The 24,784-nt window shown below is 60.6% G+C and overlaps 1 protein-coding gene and 1 non-coding gene across 2 annotated transcripts; both read right to left on the minus strand.

Moving 5' to 3' along the window:
* Positions 1–618: 618 nt before the first annotated feature.
* PLXDC1 (plexin domain containing 1) lies at positions 619–20,842 on the minus strand. The gene is made up of 14 exons (XM_074162831.1): positions 20,615–20,842; positions 18,819–18,967; positions 15,698–15,841; positions 15,264–15,333; positions 14,766–14,888; positions 14,067–14,185; positions 13,779–13,878; positions 11,860–11,955; positions 9,404–9,485; positions 6,500–6,560; positions 5,434–5,569; positions 4,025–4,060; positions 2,276–2,436; positions 619–738 (listed from the first exon to the last, which is right to left on the minus strand). Exons 1-14 carry the CDS (start codon positions 20,667–20,669, stop codon positions 619–621), a joined length of 1,452 nt encoding a protein of 483 aa, XP_074018932.1. The 5' UTR covers positions 20,670–20,842.
* Positions 20,843–21,973: 1,131 nt separating this feature from the next.
* Positions 21,974–22,046, minus strand: TRNAC-GCA (transfer RNA cysteine (anticodon GCA)). The gene has a single exon. It is a non-coding gene; the product is annotated as a tRNA-Cys (tRNA).
* Between the last annotated feature and the right edge of the window lie 2,738 nt (positions 22,047–24,784).

Here is a 24,784-nt window from a genome sequence, read left to right on the forward strand (position 1 = left end):
AGAGGGGACGGGAGAGGGGATGGGAGTCCTGGAGAGCCAACCCCACCTCTCCTGGGCCACCACGAGCACCTACCCCGAGTCTGCCCCTGCTGAGGGGATGAGAGAACCAGCCTGACTCTCCTGAGTGCAGGCAGAGCCAGCGTCCCACAAAAATCTACCATTTTACTGTCCCCAAGAGCCTGCTGCTTGAGGAAATGGCGTATTTTGCCCATCCCCAGATTTGCCTCTGCTTTGCTGCCCCTGTTGACTCCCAGTGGAGGAGGGAAGAGGTCAGCCCCACACAGGGAGGGGGGCGGAAAACCCAACCACAACACAAAAAAGCCAGGCCAAACCAAAACTTTGACTGCGCTCCTTTCTCCTGCCACATCCAGGGCTTCAGTGCCAGGCTGCTGGCAGAGTCCGATGTCACCCCTGACTGCCACTGCTGCAGGCTCTGCTGTCCCCTGTGGAATCCAGGTGAGTCCCAGCCTCCCATCACCCTGACTCCTTCATTGTAATTACTCCATTGGGTCTTTTTCCTCTACTTGCTCTTTCTTTTCCAAGAGGGGAAATAGAAGAATAAGAGAAGACTCCAACAGTTGAGACGCGGGAGGTTCGAGACGCAGGGGGGAGAAGCGCTCAGCACTGTTCTGCTTCCACGAAGCCCTCCTTCTCCTGGCTGGCCGGCTCCACCTCCGAGTACGTGGCATGGTTGGTGTGATTTCGGAATTTCATGGCAGGCCAGCGATGGGGCCGTCGCTGCGGACAGAAACAAAGACCCATCAGAAGCCGTGACAGAGCCCCAGAGTCTGCGAGGAGAAGGGAAACTCGGTCCTGAAACATACACAACGCTGTCTTTGTGAAGGTTTGACTTCTTATTAATAAAAATAAATTTTTAAAAAATCACTTCATGCTTAAAAGAATTCCTTACAATGCATCGATCTCACTGAGCTGACCCACTTTTCAGTGAAATCTCACATCAGCCTCAGAACAAGGGTGGCCTCTGCAGCCAGGGATGGCCATGGCCTTCCCATGCGACCACCTACACGGCAGCTCCCTGTCTCCTCTCTCGCTGCAAAACAGGGACAACCACATTGTCCCTTCTCAGCCAGGTGCAGATAAATGCATCAAACATCAAGCGCTCAGAGGTAAAGGCCGTGAAGATCAATTCTCCTAACCCTGACTCTGGGAACAGGACAGACGGAGGACAGACAAGCGCTCGAGGAAAAAGCCAGCGAGTGGAAAAGGAGAGGCTGAGGGCTGAGTGTTGCTTATTCCTTCCGTGGCAGCTCCTGCGCCGGGATTCATCCCACTTCTGCCCACCTCGGGATCCTACACCACGCCGGCTTCTGGCTTCGAGCAGCAGATGGAGATTGTTGGACCCCCCACCTTTCCGAGAATTAAAATCTTCCGTTTAGAGCGTTCGCATCACCCCTTACGCAGCAGCTGATGGCCCCGCATCTAGCGGGAAAGGCTGACAATTTTAGTCAACAAAACCCAGCTGGGGGGAGTTGGAAAGGCAGCGAGATCAGTTATCCCACCGCTCCAGTCCAGCCCTCCGACCGGGCTGCGTGTGTCACCTGCTTGTGCGAGGAGGTGGAAGAGTCTAAAGTTGCATGGGGGGAGGAAAAAAAAGGCAAAAACATGTGAAAGGGAGCAAAATAAACCAGTGTGGGAGGGAGAGAGCCTAAGTTTAAAACATCATCAGCTGATGGTTGGGAGATGAGCTGTGACCATGAAGAGAAACTCAGATGTGAACTCAGCCAAAGTGCCTCTCCTTTCCTCTTTGCTCTTCTTTTTAGGGGCCTAGAACATCTCTCTTATGAGGAAAGGCTGAGGGAATTGGGGCTTTTTAGTCCGGAGAAGAGAAGGCTGAGGGGGGATCTGATCAAGGCCTATAAATACTTAAAGGGTGGGTGTCAGGAGGATGGGGCCAGTCTTTCTTCAGTGGTGCCCAGTGACAGGACAAAAGGGAACGGGCACAAACTTGAACATAAGAAGTTCCATCTAACGTGAGGAGGAACTTCTTTCCTTTGAGGGTGGCAGAGCCCTGGAAGAGGCTGCCCAGAGAGGTGGTGGAGTCTCCTTCTCTGGAGACATTCAAACCCCACCTGGACACGTTCCTGTGCGACCTGCTCTGGGTGGACCTGCTCTGGCAGGGGGTTGGACTGGATGATCTCCAGAGGTCCCTTCCAACGCCATAGCATTCTGTGATTCATTCTGTGATTCTCTAAGTTTGTGTTGGGAGCCAAGGAAGAGAAAACCAGACCAGGGAGGTTCAAGGTTTTCCACTCACCTCGATGAAGAAGAGGGCAGCGTTGGAGGTGGGGTGGCTGTTGATGTAAATCCCAGCGAGGATAATAGCGGCCACCAGCAGCACAGCCAGGACGATGCCCACGATGGTCCCTGTGTGAATCGGAGCACCTGCTTTCTTGGAAGGAAGGCTGCTGCCCAGACCTGCAAATAAAAGGCTTCAGTTGAGTCTCAAACTGTGCCGAGACCTCGGTAAAAGAAAGGACAGACAAGAAAAACAAGGCGAGACCTTGGAGGGCTCCGCACGTACGACTGAGGAACTTTAACTGCTGCTGTGGGGAAGATGCACCAGAGAGATGTCTGAGCTCCAGCATCCCTTTCCGATGGTGGCAGGAGCTGGTTTGAAAGAGCATTAAGCCACCACCACACCATAACCCCCCCTCCAATCCATATTCTTTATACATTGGCTGCTCGCTCTGGTAGAAAGCCATTAGCCAGATGCTGAGGGGGGTCCCCGGTGCGTCCCACCCCCAGCTCGTCCTTGGCCGTGAATACTCCATTGCTCAGAGCTACGGCGCGTGGATGTGACATATATCACCAGTGACGTTACCAGCCAGTTGGGGAGCAATTTGGCTGAAACCGGGAAGATCATACATTTCAAAGGCCCCGTGTCTGCGAAGGAACTCATCCTGCGCCCAGTTTAGCCAGTTTAACTTCCCCGAGCTGCTCTCGGGTCAGAGGGATGCGCTGGCGGTTTGCCTACGACCGCAGTCCTTGCAAACAGGGCTCGGATCCTTCCCGGACTCTGGAATTATTAAGAGAATGACAGCAACAGTCCAGTTCCCTGCCCTTGGAGCTGCCGGATGGGCTCGGAGTGAGAAAGGATTTGCGGGAACAGGGATGAAAAAGGCAGAGCTGGGCTAAGGCCACTTTTTAAATGAGGATTTTACACGGCTCTTTGGCACTGCTGGGGAAATTCAAAAGAAGAAAAAAAAAAGGACTTGGGGTTTATGCAAAAACTGCAAAGAAAGGGAATTGCGTGGAAAAAGAAAACTCATCATCTTAGTTTGCAGAGCGGGATGAAGCGGGGAGGCAGGCAAACAGCAGCGGGGTAACCCAGATTGGTGCCAACTCTCACTTTTCACTACATTTCACTACTTTCAGCGGGTGCAGAGGAGGGCAACGAAGCTGGGGAAGGGCCTGGAGAATAAATTGTACGAAGAGCAATTGAAGGAGCTGGGACTGTTTAGTTTGAGGAAGAGGAGGCTGAGGGGAGACCTCATCACTCTCTACAACTACTTGAAAGGACGTTGTAGGGAGGTTGGTGCTGGTCTCTTCTCACAGGTCATTAGCGATAGAACAAAAGGGAACGGCTTCAGGCTGCAACAGGGTAGGTTTAGACTGGACATTAGGAAAAAATTCTTCACAGGAAGAGTGATCGGACACTGGAAGAGGCTGCCCAGGGAGGGGGTTGAGTCACCATCCGTGGATGTGTTTACGAGTCGCTTAGATGTGGTGTTGGGGGATATGGTGTAGGGGAGAACTTTGTAGAGTAGGGGAGATGGTTGGACTCGATGATCCCAAGGGTCTTTTCCAACCTGGATGATTCTATGATTCTACATTAAATGGCCTTAATGAGGTTAAGGACAAGAGGAGCCTTCTCCTGGTGGCATCCCTCCAGTCCTGGTTTCTCGAGCCCGCCCTGCCGACCGAACACAACTCCCCAGTGCCTTTCATTCCAGCGTAACGTCTTTCCACCGGGAATGAACGTGAGAGAGGATGAAGGGCTTACCTTCGCTTCCCGCGTACTGATTGAGCTTCGTGTCATCTAAAAGAAGAAAATAAAAAGGCAAGAAAAATAAAGTTAGGAGCCTTTTGTGATATTCTGGATGCTTCCCACCCGCTTTCATCCCTCTCTAACGGGGGCCACTGACAGAACACGCCTCTTGCACAGCATTTACATGGCCAGGGAGAGTTTTAAACCCCTGAGTTTGGTGGCAGCGTGTGGCGTAGGGGTTATCGCGGTCCTTCACGAAGGTGGCACCTGGAGCACAAACCTCTGAGGAAACCAGTCTTTAAATCAGTGTGCGAAGGGGAACAAGTGAACGCTGGATGGGCCCCGGCGTTGGGTTCCTGCGCTCAGACTGTGGCGTTTGCAGCAATTCGTACACACACCCCCCTCAACAAATCACGGGGATGTCACGCTGTAGACGTCTCACGTGTCGGCCACGTTCCCGGAGCTCTCGGTGAGCGGGGCCAGGAGCTGGGCTGGCCGGGGAGGACGCCGAGGGCTGGGTCCCCTTCCTTGGCTTTGCTCCCTCTTTTGCTGCGCTTCTCCAGATAAAGTTCGCTGCCTGATGCAGCTGGCGGTTTGTTTCCTTCCAAGATTACAAATTAACTTCATGCTCGACTACGTCACAGAAAAGCCTCTTGTGCTTTTTCCAAGAACTTGCGATGAGTTGGAAAATCATCTCAGTGGTGGTGTTACACCCCCCCCCCTCCTTTAATTGCTCCTTTCAAAGTCAACTCTGCCAACCAGGCGCTCCCTTCCTCCCCCCCCAACTCCTTCCCATTGCTGAAGGACAATTACTAATGTTCCTTTCTATTTATTCTAATTAGCAGTTTGCGTTAGGGACTATTAAGCAGGGAAATTGAAGTGATACCTGCCGCTAGGATCCGAGGAGCCAGCCCTGCGTTAATGGGATTATCAAGCTTTAGAACATGGGTGTCTCCAGGGGAAACCGGGGGTCCTGATGTGGAGCTTTCCTCCGCTGGAACGAGCAAGCACCGTTGCCGAGCAGAGGGCAATCACAAACCTGTGCTGGCAACCTGGGGCCACCAGACAGGACCAGGCATATAAAAGCGTGAGCCCCTATATACAGCATTAACCTCTTATGATGCTGGAGGGGTCTGTCCACCAGGGACTAGTTGCTCCTTGACCTTCACAAATGCATAAAAAGGCTGTAAAATCCTTCCCGGTGGAGGTTTCATCTCTTGCTCCGACTCTCACCTCTTGGGCTGCCCTTCCTTCTCCTTCTCACTGCTCCCACCCCTGCCCTGTCCTTCAAAGACGGGGTGTTATTGTATTTCTTTGGATATGAATCGGCTTTATGAGGCCTCAGAGTGACAGAGCTCTCCAGGGATAAGCATCCCTGAGGATGGGGTGTCCCTGTGGCAGCCGCTCCCCCCACCAGGCCCTACCTTCTGTAGTGAGGCTGTCGATGAAGAGCGAGGACGTGGCGGTGGTGACATCCTCATCCAGCAGCGAGAAAGAGCTGTCAGGAGGTGCCGAATAGTGGTCGCCTTCTGCTAAATCCTCGCAGGTCTTCTCGGCTGACTGGAAAGACAATGAAGAACAGCTACGTTTCCCAGCTCTCCTCCAGCAAGAGTACAGGGAGCCACTGGGGAGGACTGGGCTTCCCCGAGCTCTTGGGGTTCAAACCCTGGAGTGGAAGCAGGGGACCTGGTCCAGAAGTACCAGGAGAAGTATGTGGAGGGGGTGACCTGGAGAAGAGAAGAAAAGTTTGGGACCCACTGAAGTAGGACAAATGACAATGATCTGGCAAGGTCCTACAGCCTGACCTTCTTGCATCACTGGATGACCTTACACAGGTCCTGTGACCTCCTTTTCCCTCACTTGGTTAACAGGAAGCAAAGCTGAGTTTTTGGTGGAGGGGAAAAAAAACCAAAAAACAAACCAAAACCCAAAAAACTCCAATCAGAAACAGATGTTTTGTTAGAGCTGATCTTTCTGAGACAAAGAAACTAGCTCATCCAATGTGGAGACAATTGCGCTAACAAGGACCAAAAAAAAATAAATATCACAAGGGCTAATTTCTTCATGCTTGGGAGTGAGTAAGAGTCATGCTCCAGAAGGTGAAGAAAAACATATCCCAGAGTTCTCAAATTGCACCATGTGGTAACTTGTGAAGGTCTCTGCGTCGTTTACTGACCATCCGGCACCGACCAGCACAGGAACAAGACCCCAGCAAGGCAAAGACAGGTAATTCTGGATGAGATGGACCAATTCTGGATGAGATGGACCACCTTTGAACTGTTCCAATACAGACATCCTCTGTGAAGTGGCCCAGTGGTCCTCCTGTAATGGGAAGGGATATCTAAAGGGACACTCAGCCTGTTCCAGAACAGCATGGACCAAGCGGAGCGGAGTGAATTTTCTGAGCTGGGATACGGCCATTATTTGTGGGGCTTTTTTCTGCAGTTGAGCATCTTTCCTGGCAGAGGACCCAAGAGAAGAAGGTCTCACCTCCTGGGCACAGCCGTAGGACAGCCACTCCTCGCGGTACCGGTCAAAGCCGCTGGAACATCTGTGGAGAAAAGCAGCATCAACCTGTGGCAGGTGAATTCCTGAGGCACAGCAACAGTAACGCTCATTTGCCCACTCTGGGTGGGCACTGCTAATGATTCCTCAGCTGCCCGAGAGGCCCAAATGCCACCCCGACGGGCGCTGGGACACTTGGACAAACAGATATCTGAGGACTGGAAAGATTATATGCAAGTTGGTCTCCAAAGACATGGGGTTTCCAGTACAGCTGTGCTGGAAGGACCCAAACGTTCCTCTCCACAGAGGAAGAAAAGGGTCAGCACCGCTTCTCCAAGGGAAACAGAGAAGCAGAGAAATAGGAAAAATATATAGACTGAGTCTGAATTTCCATTCCCTGGACTCCGTGCCAGGGCGAGGCCATGATCTCCACGAGAGTCGTGGGGTTTTTTTTCCAGCAACATCTGCACAGGAAAAACACATTAAAGAAATTATAAACTGCATCAGGAAAACACCAGCTAGAGAAATCTCTGCAGAAAGAGAGGGAGTGAAACAGCTCTCTGACCTCTGGGAAACCTCTGGGGATCCCAAAATATGAATCAGGGGTTCAGCTCAAACAAGCACCAATTTACCCAACTACCAACCAGTAGAAGAGGAGAAGCCACAAAGAACTTGAGGTCCTGCTGAGCCACTGAGATCTTTGCTTGAAGCACAGTTCCTGTAACCATTCTGGGCTCGGCAAAAGCAAAAATACAAACGCCAGTGTCCAGAGGAGAGCCGAGAGGACTCGGGTGAAATCACGGAGCTGGACTCAGGATGTAAGTTCAGACCCGGGAAGCCACGCTACCAACTGCCCCGGGAAAGATCGTGTCGGCTTTGCAAAACCAACCTGGAAAGCCAACAAGACAGCGGTGGGCTTGCTCTGGCTCGCGGTTTCCACCACGCTTGTCATTTATATTGGTCCGTTGGTAACCTGAACTCTTCAGGACCGCGCTGCCGACGCGCAGTCACGGCTGCGGGAAGCACAGATTTTAGCCAACACACCAAGAAGTCACCGTACCATAAGTGAGAAAAGCAAACATCAGCCACAGCGACTCGGCTTTTGGAAGATCGGGTTTGCAAACACCCTGAATTTGGAGGAAGCAAAATGACGAAGTTCTTGAACCCTGGGGTTTCAGCCCAAACATGAGCCAGACTAAGCTCCTGCCTCCTGGGCTTGGGTTTGCTACCAAAGCAAACTGAAAGCACTGAAAAATGATGTTCCCCCTGGCTCGGGTTGAATTCCAGCCCACTGAGAGGCAGCGCATCAACACCAGTTTATAGGGTCACTCTGCTGATGTCTCAGGATCTTTCCCTGTCCCGGCTGCCCTGCTCGTACCCGGCTGAAACTGCTGCATGTAAGGAAAGGATGGAACGGACACGAGCCAATGGCACCTTGGCACCCCAGCAGCGTGGCCAGCAAGGCGAGGGGGGGGGGGATTCTGCCCCTCTGCTCCGCTCTGGGGAGACCTCCCCCAGTGCTGCCTCCAGCTCTGGGGCCACCAACAGCAGAAGGACACGGAGCTGTTGGAGCGGGGCCAGAGGAGGCCACGGAAATGCTGGGAGGGCTGGAGCCCCTCTGCTGGGAGGACAGGCTGAGAGAGTTGGGGGGGTTCAGCCTGGAGAAGAGAAGGCTCCGGGGGGACCTTGGAGCCCCTTCCAGTCCCTCAAGGGGCTCCAGGAGAGATGGGGAGGGACTCTGGATCAGGGAGGGGAGCCATAGGACAAGGGGGAACAGTTTTACACTGAGAGAGGGGAGATTGAGATGAGATTTAGAAAGAAATTTTTCACTCTGAGGGTGGTGAGACACTGAGCCAGGTTGCCCAGAGAGGGTGGGAGATGCCCCATCCCTGGAAATATCCCAGCTTAAGATGGACAGGACTCTGAGTAACCCGGTCTGGTTGGAGATGTCCCTGCTCATGGCAGGGGGTTGGACCAGATGGGCTTTAAGGATCCCTTCCCACCCAAACCATTCTGTGATTCTAAGTCCTGAGCGTGCAGACAGGAGGACGAAGGAGCCCTGCGAGCGATGCCGGGGCGAGCTCTCGCAGGAGGCAGCTGGGGAAAGGGCAGCCATGGAGCCTTCCTGGGAGCACCGGGCATCTCCCAACCACGGCTGTCCCCGTGCCGCTGCGAGGATCTGTGTTATTGGGTCCTCTCCCCTGCCACCAGCTCTAAATAAATATTTCAGCAAAAATCTCATTAAACTCTCTCATGCTCCGTATCGCGCTGAGGAGCTGAAGGAGAGCAGGGAGCAGGATCGCTGCACGGCTGGGACTGCAGCGGGGCCCAGCCAAATCCTCTAGCCCCCCAAATCCTCTGTTTATCCCCCAAGCGCCTCCCACCCTTGCTGTGTCTCATCCCCAACAAGGAGGGCATGATGAGCATCCCCGGCTCTCACCGACCTGCCACCCTTCAGACTCCAGCGTGTCCCAGCCTCCCTGTCCTGCACGTCTCGTCCGTCTGAAATCACAGCCCAAGCCAGGAGAAGTTTCCCCCCGTCCCCACCCCATTTAAATTAATTTAAAAATGTGAGTTTTGCTTCTGGTCTCAACTTGTTCCAGCTGCTGCATCGGAACATCAGGACCAAGAAGCTCAGCCTCGGGAAACGTCTCCTTTCAATGGCTTGTAATGAGAGATCGGATCACGCTTAACCTCGGCTATGAGAGCAGCACCCTCGCTAAACCAAAAAGCCACAAAGAAAAACCCAACAAAAAAAAGGAAAATAATACGAAAAAAAAAAAAAATCATCAACACTGATACAGGCATCAGACCTGGAGTGGGACTTGCTCTCCCAGCTCCAGAAACGTTAGCGAGAGAAGAAGGGGGAAGGAAACCCATCCCAGCTACCTCTGCAGGACGTGACACCAGCTGCAGTTGAAGGTCAGCTCCGAGGTCACACACATTTCACAGCTCTGGTGCTGGAGACAAGCTGTAAAGAGAGAGGAGAGAGGTACCAGTGACACGTCAGCATCTGCACGGGGACACGGGAGCGTGGGCTGGTGGCACGGGCAGAACCAGAGCATCGAGGGATGAGTCTCTAACCCAACCTCCCTCTGCGGTGGACCTGCAGGAGAGGACTCCCAGTCCACCTGTAAATGTCCTCCCATTCTGCTTAGCTGGGAACTAAAACACAGCTGAGACTTCATGCCATTTCTTATTGCCCAGAGGGTGCTTCTCAGAAGGAAGGAAGCAACACGAACAGCTTAACCCTCCATTGCTATGGCCATAGTAAGTTGATCTGCAAGAACATCTCCACACTGGAGAGGACTAGCTACTTGTAGAGCACCATCATGTACTTGTCATCCTGTCTAGAAAAGGTGGCCAAGAGGGCTCGTCTGCAAAAAAAAAAAAACAAAAACCAAGGAAACCAGCAGTTTTACCAAGCCCCTCGGGAGCCCCCGCCAGCCCACGGTGACAGAGCCGGGAGCTGATCCGGGGCTGGAAAACACCAACACCAGAGGTTTCCATCCTGCGTGACTGCACAGGACCCCACCAGGCAGCAGCATCCCCATCCCACCCGGGTGCCTGGCACCCCTCCGTGCCCCCCCATGCTCCTCATCGCTCCTCCAGCCACGGGCTCCCTGTCCTGCCCCTCACACCGGGGCAAACTCACCACCCCAGCCCTGCGCTGCCTCGTTTTCTGGTGTCCCCCAGCCCTGATCTCCTCCACCCTCCCATCCCGAGCTTCTCCCGAGCTCCCTGCCACGCGGAGGCAGCGAGGACCGCTGGAGAAGAGGCAGGGGCTAACCCAGTTCATCCACTTCTGACCTGAATAAGGCTAAAAATTAAACCCCCAGAAGAAAACGCGGAGTCTAGTTCTGTGGCTCCTCTGGAGATACTGCTCTTGGCTCCCCTCGCTGCTGGGGAAAAGCGAAATAGCAAGTCTTACGGAGAAAAAAAAAATTAGAATGATTGCAGAATGCTTATTTATGATCTGCTTTGCAGTCACCCTGCCTGCTGTTAAAATTGTCATAAAATACCCTGGGGGAGACCGTTTAAATGCATAACCTTGGTATCTTCGTGACAGATTTACTCTCCGCTCCGTATTTACGGACTGCACGACGACTCTCCCTCCTGCGCATGTGTCCTTGGATCCCGACACTAAAAATGTATCTCTTTAACAGGATCCTTAAGGAATTTCATCAGAGTGTGGAGGCGGAGAAAATGTCTTGCCGACAGACCTGAAGTGAACCGGCGTCCAGCAAAAATGAGCTGCAGCTCACGGAGCGAAAGAGAAGGGATTTTCAGGGGCTGGAGAGGTGGGAAGAGCTGTCGGTGCGGGAAATAAGGAACCAAAGCGGCGGGGTGAGAGGGGATCAAGAAGAGGGAAGGTGGAATCGTCTGCAGATCCCTCCTTTGGCAGCTCTTCCCGTGCCCGCTGAGCTTTGCTGCATCCCAGGCTGCCGTCTTGGCGATGGAGCAGCCAGACTGGCACGTACGTGGGGTTTGCTGGTGGCCAGGGTTGACTGAGCTGATAAACCATCAGCACATACGAGACGTTCAGCGACAGCCACGCACAGACCTTCTCTCACTGGGGAGACACCCTCCCAGTGCTGCCTCCAGCTCTGGGGCCACCAACAGCAGAAGGACGTGGACCTGTTGGAGTGGGGCCAGAGGAAGCCACGGAGATGCTGGGAGGGCTGGAGCCCCTCTGCTGGGAGGGGGGGCTGAGAGAGTTGGGGGGGTTCAGCCTGGAGAAGAGAAGGCTCCGGGGAGACCTTGGAGCCCCTTCCAGTCCCTCAAGGGGCTCCAGGAAAGCTGGGGAGGGACTCTGGATGAGGGAGGGGAGCCATAGGAGGAGGGGGAAGGGTTTGACACTGAAAGAGGGGAGATTGAGCTGAGATCTGGGGAAGAACTTCTTTGCTGTGAGGGTGGTGAGAGCCTGGCCCAGGTTGCCCAGAGAAGCTGTGGCTGCCCCATCCCTGGAGGGGTTCAAGGCCAGGTTGGAGGGGGCTTGGAGCAACCTGGTCTGGTGGGAGGTGTCCCTGCCCAGGGCAGGGGGTGGCACTGGGGGGGCTTTAATGACCCTTTCCAACCCAACCCATTCTGTGATTCTATACTGGGGGTCCCCAGAGTCGGGGCAAACTGCTCCCTGGCTCACAGCCCACCCTCTCTTCATGGCTCTGGTGCACAGGAGGATCCCAGCCGCTGGGTGATGGGTGGCAGCCACACACCCTTCCAGCACCCACCGAACCTGCCCTGGCTCCCCCCTTTTGCTGTAAGTAGGAGGTTTTTGGAGCTCCTGGGTGAAACCATGGGAGGGAAACCTGCTTTGGGGCACCACACCAGCGTGTCCGACTTACTGGGCAGCGGGGTGAACTCCACGGCTGACATGTTGGTGATCTTGCTGGTGTCCAGCTCCACACGATGGTACTCGTAGATGGTCCGACGACGGGACTCTGAAACACGGAGCCTTGGCTTTAGACCGGCCATAAGCCCACCCTGAGAAGGGGTTTCACCCCCAGCTTGTGGGGCTGCTGCTGCCCCCCCAGCCGAAAGGCAAAGGTGGCCCCAGATCTTGGGGTGGTTCCTGTGGGAGAGGACAGGAGGTGCCGGGAGGGAGGAGGGGTGTCAGGGCACAGATCTCCTCTTCCCTGTTTTGTGAGGAGGAGCTCGGAGCTCTCTGTCCCCCTCTCCCCCGACCGGAGACTCCCCGGACGGCCACGGTCCAGCCCTGCATCGCTCTAAACAAACACGGAGCTGCACAACACATTGCTCGTCGGTGACTCACGGGGCTGAGAGCCTCCCCCGTGCTCAGCGCTCGCCCAGAGCTCCCCCACCTCTCTCCCCGGCCCCCGCTCCGCAGCCGCCTGCCCCCCCAGAGCCTCCTCCTTCCCCCATCCCTCACCCCTTGTCCGCTTCCTTCTCTTTCCCCTTCATCCCGGGGGCTTATCCTGGATTGAGGCTTCTCCCGGATTTTCTCCCAGCATCTGCCACTAATTCACGTGGTGACACCAGCCAAGATGCTCCTCTGGCATCACGTTTATCTGCGAGGACAATCAAACCTCTCCTTCCAGCGTGGCCACGGCTTCTTGCTCCTCTGCTCCGTGCTTGGAGACCAGCAGATGAGCAGGACAACACGCTCTCCCCTCTGACCCCCTCCCTCTCCTTCCCTCCAAGTCTTATTTCTTCACCTCTAGTTTTTTCTTTGTGCCCAGTTCTTGCATTTCTTCTTCCCTCACGCCCCTGGGGCAGGCAGGAGGGACAGGCAGGAGGGACAGGCAGGAGGGACAGGCAGGAGGGACAGGCAGGGCTCGAGGGGATGGGGGGCACCAGCCGGGCGAGGGACAGGCTGGTGGGGAGGGGAGGCATCATCCAGCCTGGCCGAGGTTTTAACACAAACTGTTGTAAACGGGTAATAAATGAGGGCCAGCTGGCAGGCGCCGTAAATAACAAGGAAAAGCAGCCGCGGGGAGGCAGGAGCCAGGTCGGGCTCCCCGTGACACGAGGGGACGGGAGAGGCTGGAAGAGCCTTTTTGGGAGCTCACCCCACGCCGGGAGCTCACGGCACGCATGGAATAAGCATGGGGACACGTATGTAGCCATCCCCACGTCCTGCCGACGCAGGATCAGCCCTGCCCGCAGCACCCCTGCCACGCTACGCGTTGAGGGACAGTCCGGAGCAGCAGCGGTGTGGCTTTTAGGCTCCCCTGAACCCCCACATCTACAGGAACGAGACACCCGGCACCCCCCAAAGCCTCTCATCCATCTGCAGTCTCGTCCGCCACCGTTCTCCCCTCCTCCTCATCGGCTGGAAATCAGGGAGGCGATAGCTTGGCTGCTCTCAGCGAGTCCAAACACACCGGGCGAGGAGCACAAAGCCCTTTGCCTGCAGCGCCTCGCCAAAGCCCGCAGCGTTCCTGGGCTGGGGCCACCCCGAGCCGCGGGGCCACCCGGGGCACGAAGCTGCGCGATGGCCTTGGCCACGGAGAGATGCGCCCCGAGAGATGTGCCCTGAGTGAGATGCGCCAGGGGATGGGGGACATGAGGGACATCCATGAACCGAGCCCCACACACCTCCTCGCCCTCCCGTCCTCCCCACCGTGAATCCAAGCAGCGCGTCCTCATGTCTTGAAGCCCCCAAAGTCGAGGACATCTCATGTCCCCTCCCCTGCCTGTCCCCTCTCCTGGCCGCGATGTCCGGGGACCCCTGGCATCGGGACCAGCTCCTTCCTTGCCCCGGCTGCCGCCTCCCCCCAGTTCCTCACGCGCAGGGACTCACCAGGCACATCAGGAGATGGGTTGAGGATCATGAAGGCATCGGAGAGGCCGGCTTTCACGGGGTGCTGGGTGGCACTGATCTGTAGGACCGGCACGGGGATCTGCAGTCGGGGAGAGAGGGTGTGAGGGACCCCAGCCCTGCGGCACAGGTCTCCAGTGCTTTGGTGGCACTGGGAATGCCCAGACTCGGAGTGTGAACAGTTATAACATCAAACCTCCTCCCAGACCCACAGGGACCCCCCCGCAGGGACCCTCCTGCTCCCCCTTCCCTGGCAGGAACATCCCTCACCTCCTTGTACCCGAAGACGATTCTCCCGGTGCTGTGCAGGGCTGCCTGGAAGGTGAAGCTGCCCATGTCCTCCTTCCCCTGGAGATAGACCTTGTCCCACTGCACCACGAAAACCGACCCTGGGGGAGAGACCAGAGCGGAACCACCCTCACATCTCAACAGCCTGACCCGTCCCCTTAGAATCATAGAATCTTCTAGGTTGGAAGGGACCTTCGAGATCATCTAGTCCAATCATCAACCTAACTCTGACAAAAAAAAAACCAAACAAACAAAAAAACATGTCCCCCAGCACTATGTCAACCCGTCTTCTGAACACCTCCAGGGATGGTGCCTCAACCACTTCCCTGGGCAGCCCATTCCAAGGCTTGATAACCCTTTCAGTGTCAAAATTCTTCCTAATATCCAACCTGAACCTCATGATCAACCTGAACCTGAACCCTTCTGCCGGTGAAGCCCCAAGTCACCTCATCCCCCAACCTCCAGCGCATCCCTCTGCGCAGACCCATGAAGGAGCCTCTGTCCAAACCCCTCCCAGGGCACTGAACAGCCCCCACTGCCCCAGGCTCCTCTTCCCCACACCCTCACCCTCCTCCGGCCCCTCCGTGTGCTCCAGGGGGCTGAGCTCTGCCCGGTTTTAGGAGGGAGGAGCGGGCAGAAGACCCCGCGGGTCGCAGGGGAACTGGCTGGAGCAGGGCTCACCGTTGTCCAAGTACTGGACGGTGGAGTTGCGGGAGAAGCTGGGGTTGAAGTTGGCCATGAGGGGCGCGACGTACTGGGTGGCCGTCAGCATCCGGTGGATGACGTCCCCCATGAAGATAAAACCTGAGCGAGCAGAGGAGGGTGAAGCAGCCCACGCTTCCTTCTGACCCCCCACCACCCTGCCCTGGCTCACCCATCCCTTTTTTCACCCCCAGCACCCCCTCCCGGCTTTCCTCCAGGCCTGCAGGACCCCCCTGTGTCCCCTCAACTGCTGGAGAAACCGAGGCACCAGCAGCACCCGACTCCCCGAGGACCAGCAGCGGGGCAGGGGTTGGACCTGGGGTGGAGGGAGAAAGCTGGAAGGGCTGCAGCCCCTTCTCTGAGTGAGCTCCCCGGGCTGTGGGACGGGGGGGTGAGGTCAGAGCCCGCACCGGAGCCACGTCCAGCCCTCCCACCGTGGGAACGCCGGCCGAGCATCTCCGTCCCACCCCGACTCACCACCCGTCGCTATCGTGACCTGCCGCAGGAGGTGGCCGTAGAAGGGGAAGTCGAAGGAGAGGACAATTCTCTGCGGGAGGAAGATGGAGTGAGAATCACGCCCAAGACCTTGGAAAAACGCCTAGGGGATGGGGGGACGGACGACACGGACGGGTCGGTGGCCACCAGCTCTGCCCTGGCTTGGAGCAAGGTCCTGGGGCTGGCACATGGAGGGGTAGGAGAGGGATGGGGTCCCTTCTGCCCGGCAGGACCACCCCCAGAGGAGCCCAAACGCTTCCCAAGCCTTGGTCTCCGCCCGGTGATCACGGGGGGAACATGGAGGGGCTGCTGCTGCCCTGGGCGAGGTGCCACCCTTGGGAAATCCCTGCTGGGAGAGGAGATGGGGGGACCTGGGGGACACCCCAGGCTGCAGAATAGCCCCCCCCCAGGCTCACCGAGGCCTGCCGGTGCGTGTTGGAGAGGATCCCGTGGATCTTCACTTGGCTCCTGTTGGCCGCTGCCATGTCCACCCACAGCCCCCTCCGACGGGCGTCCCCCGGCCCGTAGATCCGCGACACGTAGTAGCTGTGGTTGTCCTCCTGCAGCCGGGGAGGGACAGGGGGGTGACACGGGGACAGCGTTACCCAGCTTGTTCCGTGGAGACGCAAAACCCCCAGGAGCAGCCGGGACCCGACCTCAGGGAGAAGCAGCCACAAAACCAGCAGAGAAAAACCCCGTGTGGAGCCACCAAAGGCCACTGAGCGGTTGGAGAAGGTGGAAGAAGCCCCAGGAGACCCACTGAGGGTGGAGAGGACGGGGCCGGCCGGCGAGAGGGAGCCGTGACTCACGGGAGACTGCGGCGCAGCGGATGCAGCCTTCCCGGGAAGAAAACATCCCGCTCCCGAGCCAAGGGGCTGGAAGTTCTGGCTGAAGTGACCACCAGAAGTGAAGCAAACAACTGGAGACATGGAAGCCCAGAGGAAACGACTAACCTCGGAAGGTGGCCGAGTGGCTGCTGCCAGCCGAGGGGGACAGGGGACATCGAGGGCTCTGCGGGGACACAGGTGACACCCCCAGAGCATGGGATGGGGCATGGCTCTGCGTGAACGACCAGACCCCCCCCGCTATTCTCCCCCAGAGCAAGGAGAAGGACCCTGGGCATCCCCTCCCCAGCCATCCCAAGCCACCAGCAGCAGCGTGGGGTCCCCAAGTCCCCTCTTTCCCCAGCACACCAGAGCGTGGACCGCGCAGCAGCTCTGCCAAGAGCCACCCCAAAGTGGTCGGGGACCCGTCGAAGGATGCACATCCCCGCTGGGGACCGGCACACGTGGCTCTCCGGCAGAGCGGGCCATTTCCCAGGGTACAATAGCCCACGCTGGCCACACCATGCCTCGGTGACGAGCTCCGGCATGTGGCCGGCCAGGGACCCAGCTGGGAGCCATTGCCTGTCGGGGGGGGGGGGGGGGACTGGTTCATGCTGGGCAGGGGGACAGGAAACGTCTTAATTTTCCTTGGGAAATCACTGCTCCGTGCCAGAGCCTGGCCGGCCGCCACGCTCGCCGCTCATCCCCATCTGCTGCCCGTCTGTCCCTCAGCCCCCTCTGATCTCCGGGTCCCCCCCTCGCCCCCAGAATCTCCCCCCCAGACCCCAGCTCCCCTGGAACTCTTCCCCCCCTGGAACCCGCTCCCAGACCTGATCCCTGCACTGGAACCCGGGTGCCAGAGGCTGGGAAGGAACTGCCAGCCCAGGATTTAATGGGTTGGAGGGGGGTAAAAAAGAGCAAGCAAAGTCCGCCCCCCCCCCCCCCCCGGCTTTGAACAGCCCCAGGGAGCTCCTGCCGGCCTGCGGGAGGTGTAAGGAATAAACCGCTATTAGAAAAATCCTTTAACGAGGAATTTTGGAGTGCGCTCCTCTGCCTCCTGCGCGAGCCCTGACTCCGGGGGGAAAGCTTTCCCAGCTCTTCCCTATGGCAATTCCAGCCCCTTCCCGCTCCGAGGGACTGATGCCCAGCCCTCCCTTCCCTACGGATGGGGAAACTGAGGCACGGGGAAGGCTGTGCCAATGCCTGCTGCCTCCCAGCACACACCTCCCCACGCAAAGCCTTTGGAAGCCCCCAGGACAGGCCACCGCCGGGTGACAAAGGACACAACCTCCCGTGCCCTCGCCCGCCTCGTGCCTTCCCGATGCGTTCCGAATAAAGCAGCAGGGAAAGAAGCGGGGCCGGGAGCGCAGGGGAGCTGGCTGCCGGGCTCCTGACCTCATCACCGGCTCATTAGGCTGCCGTGGTCCGTCACCTTGCTTTGGTTACAGCGGGAATTAAGGGGGCGGGGGGGGGGGGTTGGGACACACAGATGAGTGGGGAGCGCAGCTGCCGTGGGGCAGAGCTCGGGGACACCCGGCATCACACCCCTCTTTACCCTCTGGGTCCAGAGCTGCCCTTTTGCACCCCAAACCTGGAGCATTTTGGGGGAGAGAGAGGGGAACGCCCCCCAGACCCCTCCAGGCTGGCACCTCCCGAGGTGGGATCAGGGGGTCGGCCCCAGCGAGAGGCAGTGACATGTGGAAGGAGCTGCGTCCCCGACCTCGAACGTGGCCCCGCTCTTGGGGGGGACACTCCGAGCCCCCCCTGACAGCGCCGAGCCCTGGGAAATTGCTGCCTTTTCCTCCTGGGAACCACAACCTCCCTCACACCCTCCCTGTGGTTTCCCAGCATCTCCGAACGCCGTGGTGGCCACTGGTGGTTTGGGGCTGGTTTGGGGTTGTGGGGTTTTTTTTTAAACACTTCCACATCAGGGACTTTTCTGGCTTCTGTCCCCTCTCTGTCCCCCACGGTCAAGGGGACAAGGCCAAGCTGGAGCTCGAGCGGAGCAGACACAGCCCCAGCTGCTTCTCCCCAGCGCGTCGTGCCACGGGGGCACTAATTCCCCCAAATCCACAACCAGCCGCCGGCAAAAAACACCGGGACAAGTCACCGCGACCAGTACAACCTCCTCCAGAAACCGGGCACGGCCACACATACCCTGTCCCTGTCCCCGTCCCCGAGATCCCAGAGCCAGGCAAACTCTCCCAGCTGCCGAGGGACCCACGGCCCCGCCACAAATAACCAGGAGCTAATTGAGGGCGGGTAATTAGGCTCAGCCGGGACGTGAGAACCCAGCGAGATGTCCCAGGAGGTGACATGAGTTTGTTAGCGGCGGCGCAGGCTGTTGCCGTCCCCAACCGGGGATCCCCCCTGTTCCCGCAGAGCCCCCTCGCCCCCGATAACCTCGGTGCCATCATCCCCCCCCCCCGGCACACGTGGCACCGTGGCAAGCGGAGCGTCCCCGGAGTTTCGGCCCGGGAACGGCCCCGGGAGCTGGCAGGGATGGCCTCAGGGCTCGGAGCCATCCCCAGGGCACAGCCTGCAATTAGCCTCCGGGCTACCGGGATCCGGCCCCACACATTAAATCAGGGCCAGCGTCTCCTCCAGCTCCCTGCCCAGCCTGGAAATAGCTCCCGGTGGTCGGGCACCGGCCGGATCCCGCCCGGGGGCAGGCGGAGGGCAGGGGGTGGTGGCTGCGGGGACCCCGACTCACCACGATCCGCGTCTCGTTGGCCGGCAGCGTGTCGATGGCCAGGCTGCCCCCCACCAGGTCCTGGCTGATGCGGGTCCCCTCCGTCCCCGGCGAGGTCTCCCGAGCTCTCCGTCGCCCTTCGCCGGCCGCTGGGCTGCCCGGGGGGTGTCCTGGAGGGGGGGGGGGGGGCACAGGGGTGGGTCAGTGGGGTCCCACGCCGGGAGGGCACCCGCCCGGAGGCCGGGATCAGCCCTCTCCCCCAGCAAGGCAGCTTCTGCTTAGGTGACACGAGTTTGGGGGGGGTCTCAGCCCTGATAAGCAGCGTCACCGCGACGATGGGGACGCAGGGAAGGGCTGCTCGGGTCAGGGAAGGCTACGGGGTGCAGGGACGGGTGACAGACACCCACGGCCAGGGCAGGAGAGCTGTGATGGGGGGGGTGAAAGGAGGCAAAACACCTGTAATTCCCCCCCCGCCCAAGTTCGGCTCACACCCCTCACGGCACCGCGAGGCCACGGGGATGGGGAAGATGCGGCTTCAGCCACGGGGCAGCATCGTGGCCATGTCCTCCACGTCCCTGGCCATCGGTCCCCTCCTCCGGGCTGGTTTGGGGTCCGGGTGTCAGGGCAGACCCTAAACATCCATCTCCAAAACGAAACGTGTCCCTTGTCCCCTCCTGCTGCGTCTCTCCCTGCCTGGCTCCAGCCCCGGGAGGGAGCGGAGGCCGGAAACACAGCGCAGCGTTGTTGGGGAGGGGGGGGGGGGGGGGAGTAGAATGGATGAAAAAGCCGTTTGGGACCAAATCTGCAGAGATTCATGAGATTTCCTGGCAGCTCGGCACGGGCGGGGGCGGTGCGGACGGCACACGCTCGCCCACGGGCAGGGACAGAGCCAGGGACGTCTGTCCCCATGAGCGGGACGGCAAAAGCAGCCTGGAGGGGGGGGCCACGGGCTGCTCCCCTCACCCCTGGGAGAGGGCTCCCATCGTCACCCCTGGGGAGACGGAGCTAATTGCTGCCTAACGAGCTCCCAGTGGCACCGGGGATGGAAACCAGCCCCACGGGACAGCTCAAGAGGGGAAACTGAGGCAGGGGGGAGCCGGGCTGAGCCTGCGGGATGTACCCCACTGCCAGGGGGCAAGGGGCTCCATAGTTGGGGGGCACACTCATCCTCTCTGGGGGCACTGGGGGTCCCCAGCCTCTCGCTGCTGCTGGGTGGTCTGGGGTGCCCCATGGAGCAGAGCCTGTCCCCCAGGCAGGGCTCAAACAAGGTCCACATGGAGGGTCCAGCATCTGCCCCCCAAAATCTCCCCGGACACTGCACCCACAGCCAGGCCAGCACCAGCCCCCCCCGGGTGGGGGAATCCTGGGTGGGGGCACCCCAGCAGCGGGGCCACAGCCCCCCTTCGCCCCATGGCCGCCCCGCACGGCTGGGAGGGGTCCGGGCACCCCACGGTGCCAGCGCCTTCGCCGCAGAGATGCTGGGGGCAGGGGGGGCTGTGGGGCAGGGAGGGGGACCCCACGGCAGGTCCCACGCCGCGGGTGGCTGCTGTGGGTGCAGCCGGGTGTGGGGGGCGGCGCGACACGCACCTGCGTGCCCGGAGGGGAGGGGGGGGGGGGGGCACGAAGAGACCCCCAAAGCACAGCCCGCTCCCGCAACAGGGGGGCACACAGGGGGCCCCGGGCGAGACGCGGGACCCCCCGTAACCCCCGACGAGGCCAGGGCGGGCGCAGCGACCCCCGGGGCCCCCCTGGATCCCCACTCCCGCCTCCCCCCCCCTCTTCCCGGAGCTTTCCCGTCGCTCCCCCGGCCCCCCTACCTGCGCCCAGCGCCCCGCGGAGCAGGCAGAGCAGGATCAGGCCCCCCCAGCGCATTGTGGGGGGGGAGGGCAGCGGGCCCCACTCGGCCCCGGCTGTGCTGGGGGGGGGGGGGGGGGCTCAGCGCCCCGCCATGGGCCGGCACCCCCGGGGAGCCGCGCACGGAGCCGGAGCGGGAGCGGGAGAGGAGCCCGGGCGGAGCCGGGGGTGGGGCCGGGGGTGGGGCCGGGGGTGGGGCTGAGCCCCCTCTCCCCCCCCCCCAAACAATATGGGGGGACACCAGCGATGCTGGGGGTCCCACCACCCTGTCTCCGCTGCGGGCAGCCGGGGCTCGGTGCCCCTGCACCGGGCTCCGGGGGGGGTTTGCCCGGCTGAGCTCTTCCCCCCCCCGCCCCCAGCCTCACCGAGCCCCCCCGACCGCGGGAGGGGGGTACGCGGCCTCCCCCCAAAAGCCATCTCGTGGCCGTGCGTGTCCCCGTACGCTGCCGGCTGCCGTCGGTGACAAGAAGCCGGAGGGGACTGCACGGCAATGGCAGCCACCATGTTTGGGGGTGTCCCCCTTCGCCCCCCCGGGGTCCCCCCCCCCCCGGCAGACCCGCAGGGGACGCGGCTCCGCGGCACAAACCTTCGCCGTCTTCCCGTTCCCCCGGTTTCTCCCTTTGCAGCAGGAGCACCGGTTACTGGGGGGGCTGGGGTGAGGGTCCCGGGTTGGGGGGGGGGGGGGTACAGGGTGGGGAGTCAAAGGTGGGGGGGGGGCACAGGGTGGGGGTCCAGCTGGCCCCGCAGAGCCCCGGGAGCAGCCCGGCCCGGTGCTCGCCCAGGCTGGCTACTGGCCACGGCGTGATTTGGGCAGCGTTTTGGGGGGGGGGGCTCAGGCTGCACCCCAGCCCCGGGGTACCCCGGGAGGGGGGTCAGCCCCGGGTTGGGGGGGAGGGGGCCGGGCAGGAGGAGGATGCAAAGACCCGCAGAGATGCATCCCGCGTGGGGAGCGATGTCCCCATCGCCATGGGGAGGGGACCGCCCGCCCAGCCCTGCGCCCCAGTTTGCAGCTGAACCCGGGGGGTGCGGCACCAACGTGGGGCCCCGCGACCCCTCGGAACTGGGGAAGCTGGGGGGGGTGGGTTGGGGGGTGGGAGGAGAGCACAGCTTTTCTGAAGGGGGCGGAGGGCATCCATCCTTCTGCAAGAAAAAGACCCCCCCGCGGGGACACCGGAGGATGCGGGTAGAAGGGGGGAGCAGGAGGCGAACCCCCCCCCCCCGCTGCGGTGGGGGCTGAGGGGGACTTAAAAGGGGTTTAAAAAAGAGGGGACACCTCCTCCCCCCCAGTAAAACCCAACCCCGCATTGAAGGAAAAAAAAACAAGGGGGCACCCGGATTTGAACCGGGGACCTCTTTGATCTGCAGTCAAATGCTCTACCACTGAGCTATACCCCCGCTGCTGGGCTGCTGCGCCCGGTGGCCATAGGGCTACTGAGTCCGCCCGGGTTTCCCCGCCCCCCCCCCCCCCCTACACCCCCCCATCTCGCCTGCCCCACACAGCACACACGGTGTGTGTGTCCCCCCACTGCCTGTAAGGGGGTGTGGGGTGGATCCTGCCTCTGTTCCCCCCCCCATCCCCAGCCTCAGCGGTCCGGGGGTGAGGGGGGGGGCAGCACCAGCACCCCCAAACCCCATCTGCAGAGCGCAGGATGGACACCCCCCTCCCCAGCCCCCCTCCCTCCCCGTTTCCCGCACAGCCAGGCCGTGCGCCCCACTGCAGGGCTCGGGGGGGCTGGGGGAGCGCAAGGTGTCCCCCCCCTCTCCCGAGCTGCCAGGGCTGGGGGAGCCCCGGGGGTTTGGGGGGGCAGAGTGGTTGTGGGGGGTCCCCACAGCGCTTGGGGGGGGGATTAGCCGGAGGTGACAGCTTCGGGGCGAGCGCCCAGCGGGAGACGGATGGGGGGAGCGGCCGAGATTGCCCCCGGGGGGAGAGGTCAATATTTGCTCCCTAAGCCGCTGGGCAAACGTGGGGTGAGCTGGGGGGGGGGGGGGGCTTGTGGGGCTGGATCGGGGCATCCTGGCCCATCTCCTGGCCTGGCCACCGGCACCGCCCGGACCATGGGGAGAAGGGAGGTTTGGGGTCCCCCCGGCGCAAGCAGCCACGGTGGTTTTCCAGCCACCGGGGTCCGGGTTGTCCCTTCGCTGAGGAAACGGAGAGTCGGGGAAACTGAGGCAGGAAGGCAGCGGGAATCGCCAAGTCCCAGAGCGGGAGACCCCAAGGGAGGGTGAATCCCTGGAGCCCAAAGGAGGGGAGACCCCGGTGCACCCCGCTCCTGGCGAGCCACCGGCTGCCTGCCCTGGCCACCCCCTGGGGACAAAACCACAGCCTGGCAACTGGGAACCAGCCCTGGCAACCAGTTCTGGCAACTGGGAGCCAGCCCTGGGGTGGCTCTTAAAGTGTATTGGAGAGGTCGGGGGGGAGCGCAGGGTGGTCTTGGCTAAGTGTCCCCCCCCCCCCCGTGTGTGTGTGTTTGGGGACACTGCGGTGACATTGTCTGGGGGATGCGCCGAGGGGAGGGAGATAAGGGCCGGGGCTGGCAAACACCTCGTTTGCAAAGCCCGTTAGGGAAGGTGCAAAGCCCGTCACACCCCCCCCCCCCCCCCCGTGACACACACACACCCCCCCCGGGGGACCGGTGTGTGCTCGAGGGGGGGCGTGGGGGGTGGGCAAATGGGCCATGTGCCAGGGAAAGGGACACACACACACACACAAAACGCAGGTCAGATGCCAACTCTGTGCCCTCCACTGCCCATCCTGGGGGGGGGGGGGGGGTCACAGCGTTTGCCCCCCGCTCCCTCCTTCTGCCTCCCCCTTGTCCCCACGTCCCCCCGCCCCGGGAGAAACGGGGGGACAAACCCAGGAACAGGGAGACGCTTGGTGCCCGGCACCCACTGAGCTGTGGGGGGACCCGAGGGGACCGGGGGGGGGGAGACCCTGGGCACCCCCAGCTGCTCGTGGCCAGTGTTGGAGCCCCCCAGGCGCCGGAGCCAGACTGCTTGGGGGGGTGTGTGGGGGGGCAGTGTTTACTTTGGGGGTGCAGCACCCAGCGAGGGGAAGGCTGGCAATTATGTTAATCCCTTAACCCCTGATTGCCTCCTCCTTCCCCATTAGGTGGGCAAACAGTTTTAGCAGCGGGGGGCGAGATAGGCCGGGGGCTACATAAAGCCAGCGCCCCGGTCCCTGGCACCCAGTGCCACCCGCCAGCGCCATGCCGATGTCCCCAGCCCTCCTCTGCCTCCTCGCCTGGCTCCTGCCCGCCGCCTCCGGCCACCTCTGGGCCTGGATGTACTCCTTGCCCCAGCACTTGCCCCACGAAGCCGCCCTGGGCAGGAGCGCCGGCCCCGGGGACAACCTGGAGGAGGTGGGGGGGGCGCCCCCGAGGTGGGGGGTTCCTGGGGGAGAGGAGGAGGAGGAAGGGTGGGAGCTGGGGGAGCAGCAGGGGTGGGATGTAAGGGTGGGATGTAAGGGTGGGATCTGGTTTGGAGCAGGGGTGGGTTTTCAGCAGGAGCTGGGGTATAAGGGTGGGATCTGGGCTTGGAGCATGGTAGGAGCAGGGGTGGGTTTGCAGGAGGAGTGGGATGTAAGGGTGGGATCTGGGCTTGGAGCAGGGGTGGGTGCAGGGGTGGATTTGCAGCAGGAGTGGGATGTAAGGGTGGGATCTGGGGTGGGATCTGGGTTTGGAGCAGGGGTGGGTGCAGGAGTGGGTTTTCAGCAGGAGAAGGGTGTAAGGTTGGGATTGGGGTGGGAGCAGGGGTGGGTGCTGGCTTTGCAGTGGGGGTTGCAGCAGGAGTTGGGGTGTAAGGGTGGGATCTGGGGTGGGATCCGGGCTTGGAGCATGGTAGGAGCAGGGGTGGGTTCGCAGGAGGAGCGGGGTGTAAGGGTGGGATCTAGGGTGGGATCTGAGTTTGGAGCAGGGTGGGTGCAGGGGTGGGTTTTCAGCAGGAGTTGGGGTGTAAGCTGGGGTGGGAGGTGGGTTTGGAGCAGGGGTGGGGTGCAGTGGGGGCTGCTGCAGGGGTGGGTGTAAGGGTGGGAGGGGGGTTTGCAGGGGTGGGATGTAAGGCGCTGGGAGCCGGATCCACAGCCAGGACGGGAACAGGGGTGGGCTCTGGGGGTGCGCAGCGTCGGGGGGGGGGGG

This window comes from Numenius arquata, chromosome 23 (genome assembly GCF_964106895.1).
Source record: "Numenius arquata chromosome 23, bNumArq3.hap1.1, whole genome shotgun sequence".
NCBI lineage: Eukaryota > Metazoa > Chordata > Aves > Charadriiformes > Scolopacidae > Numenius > Numenius arquata.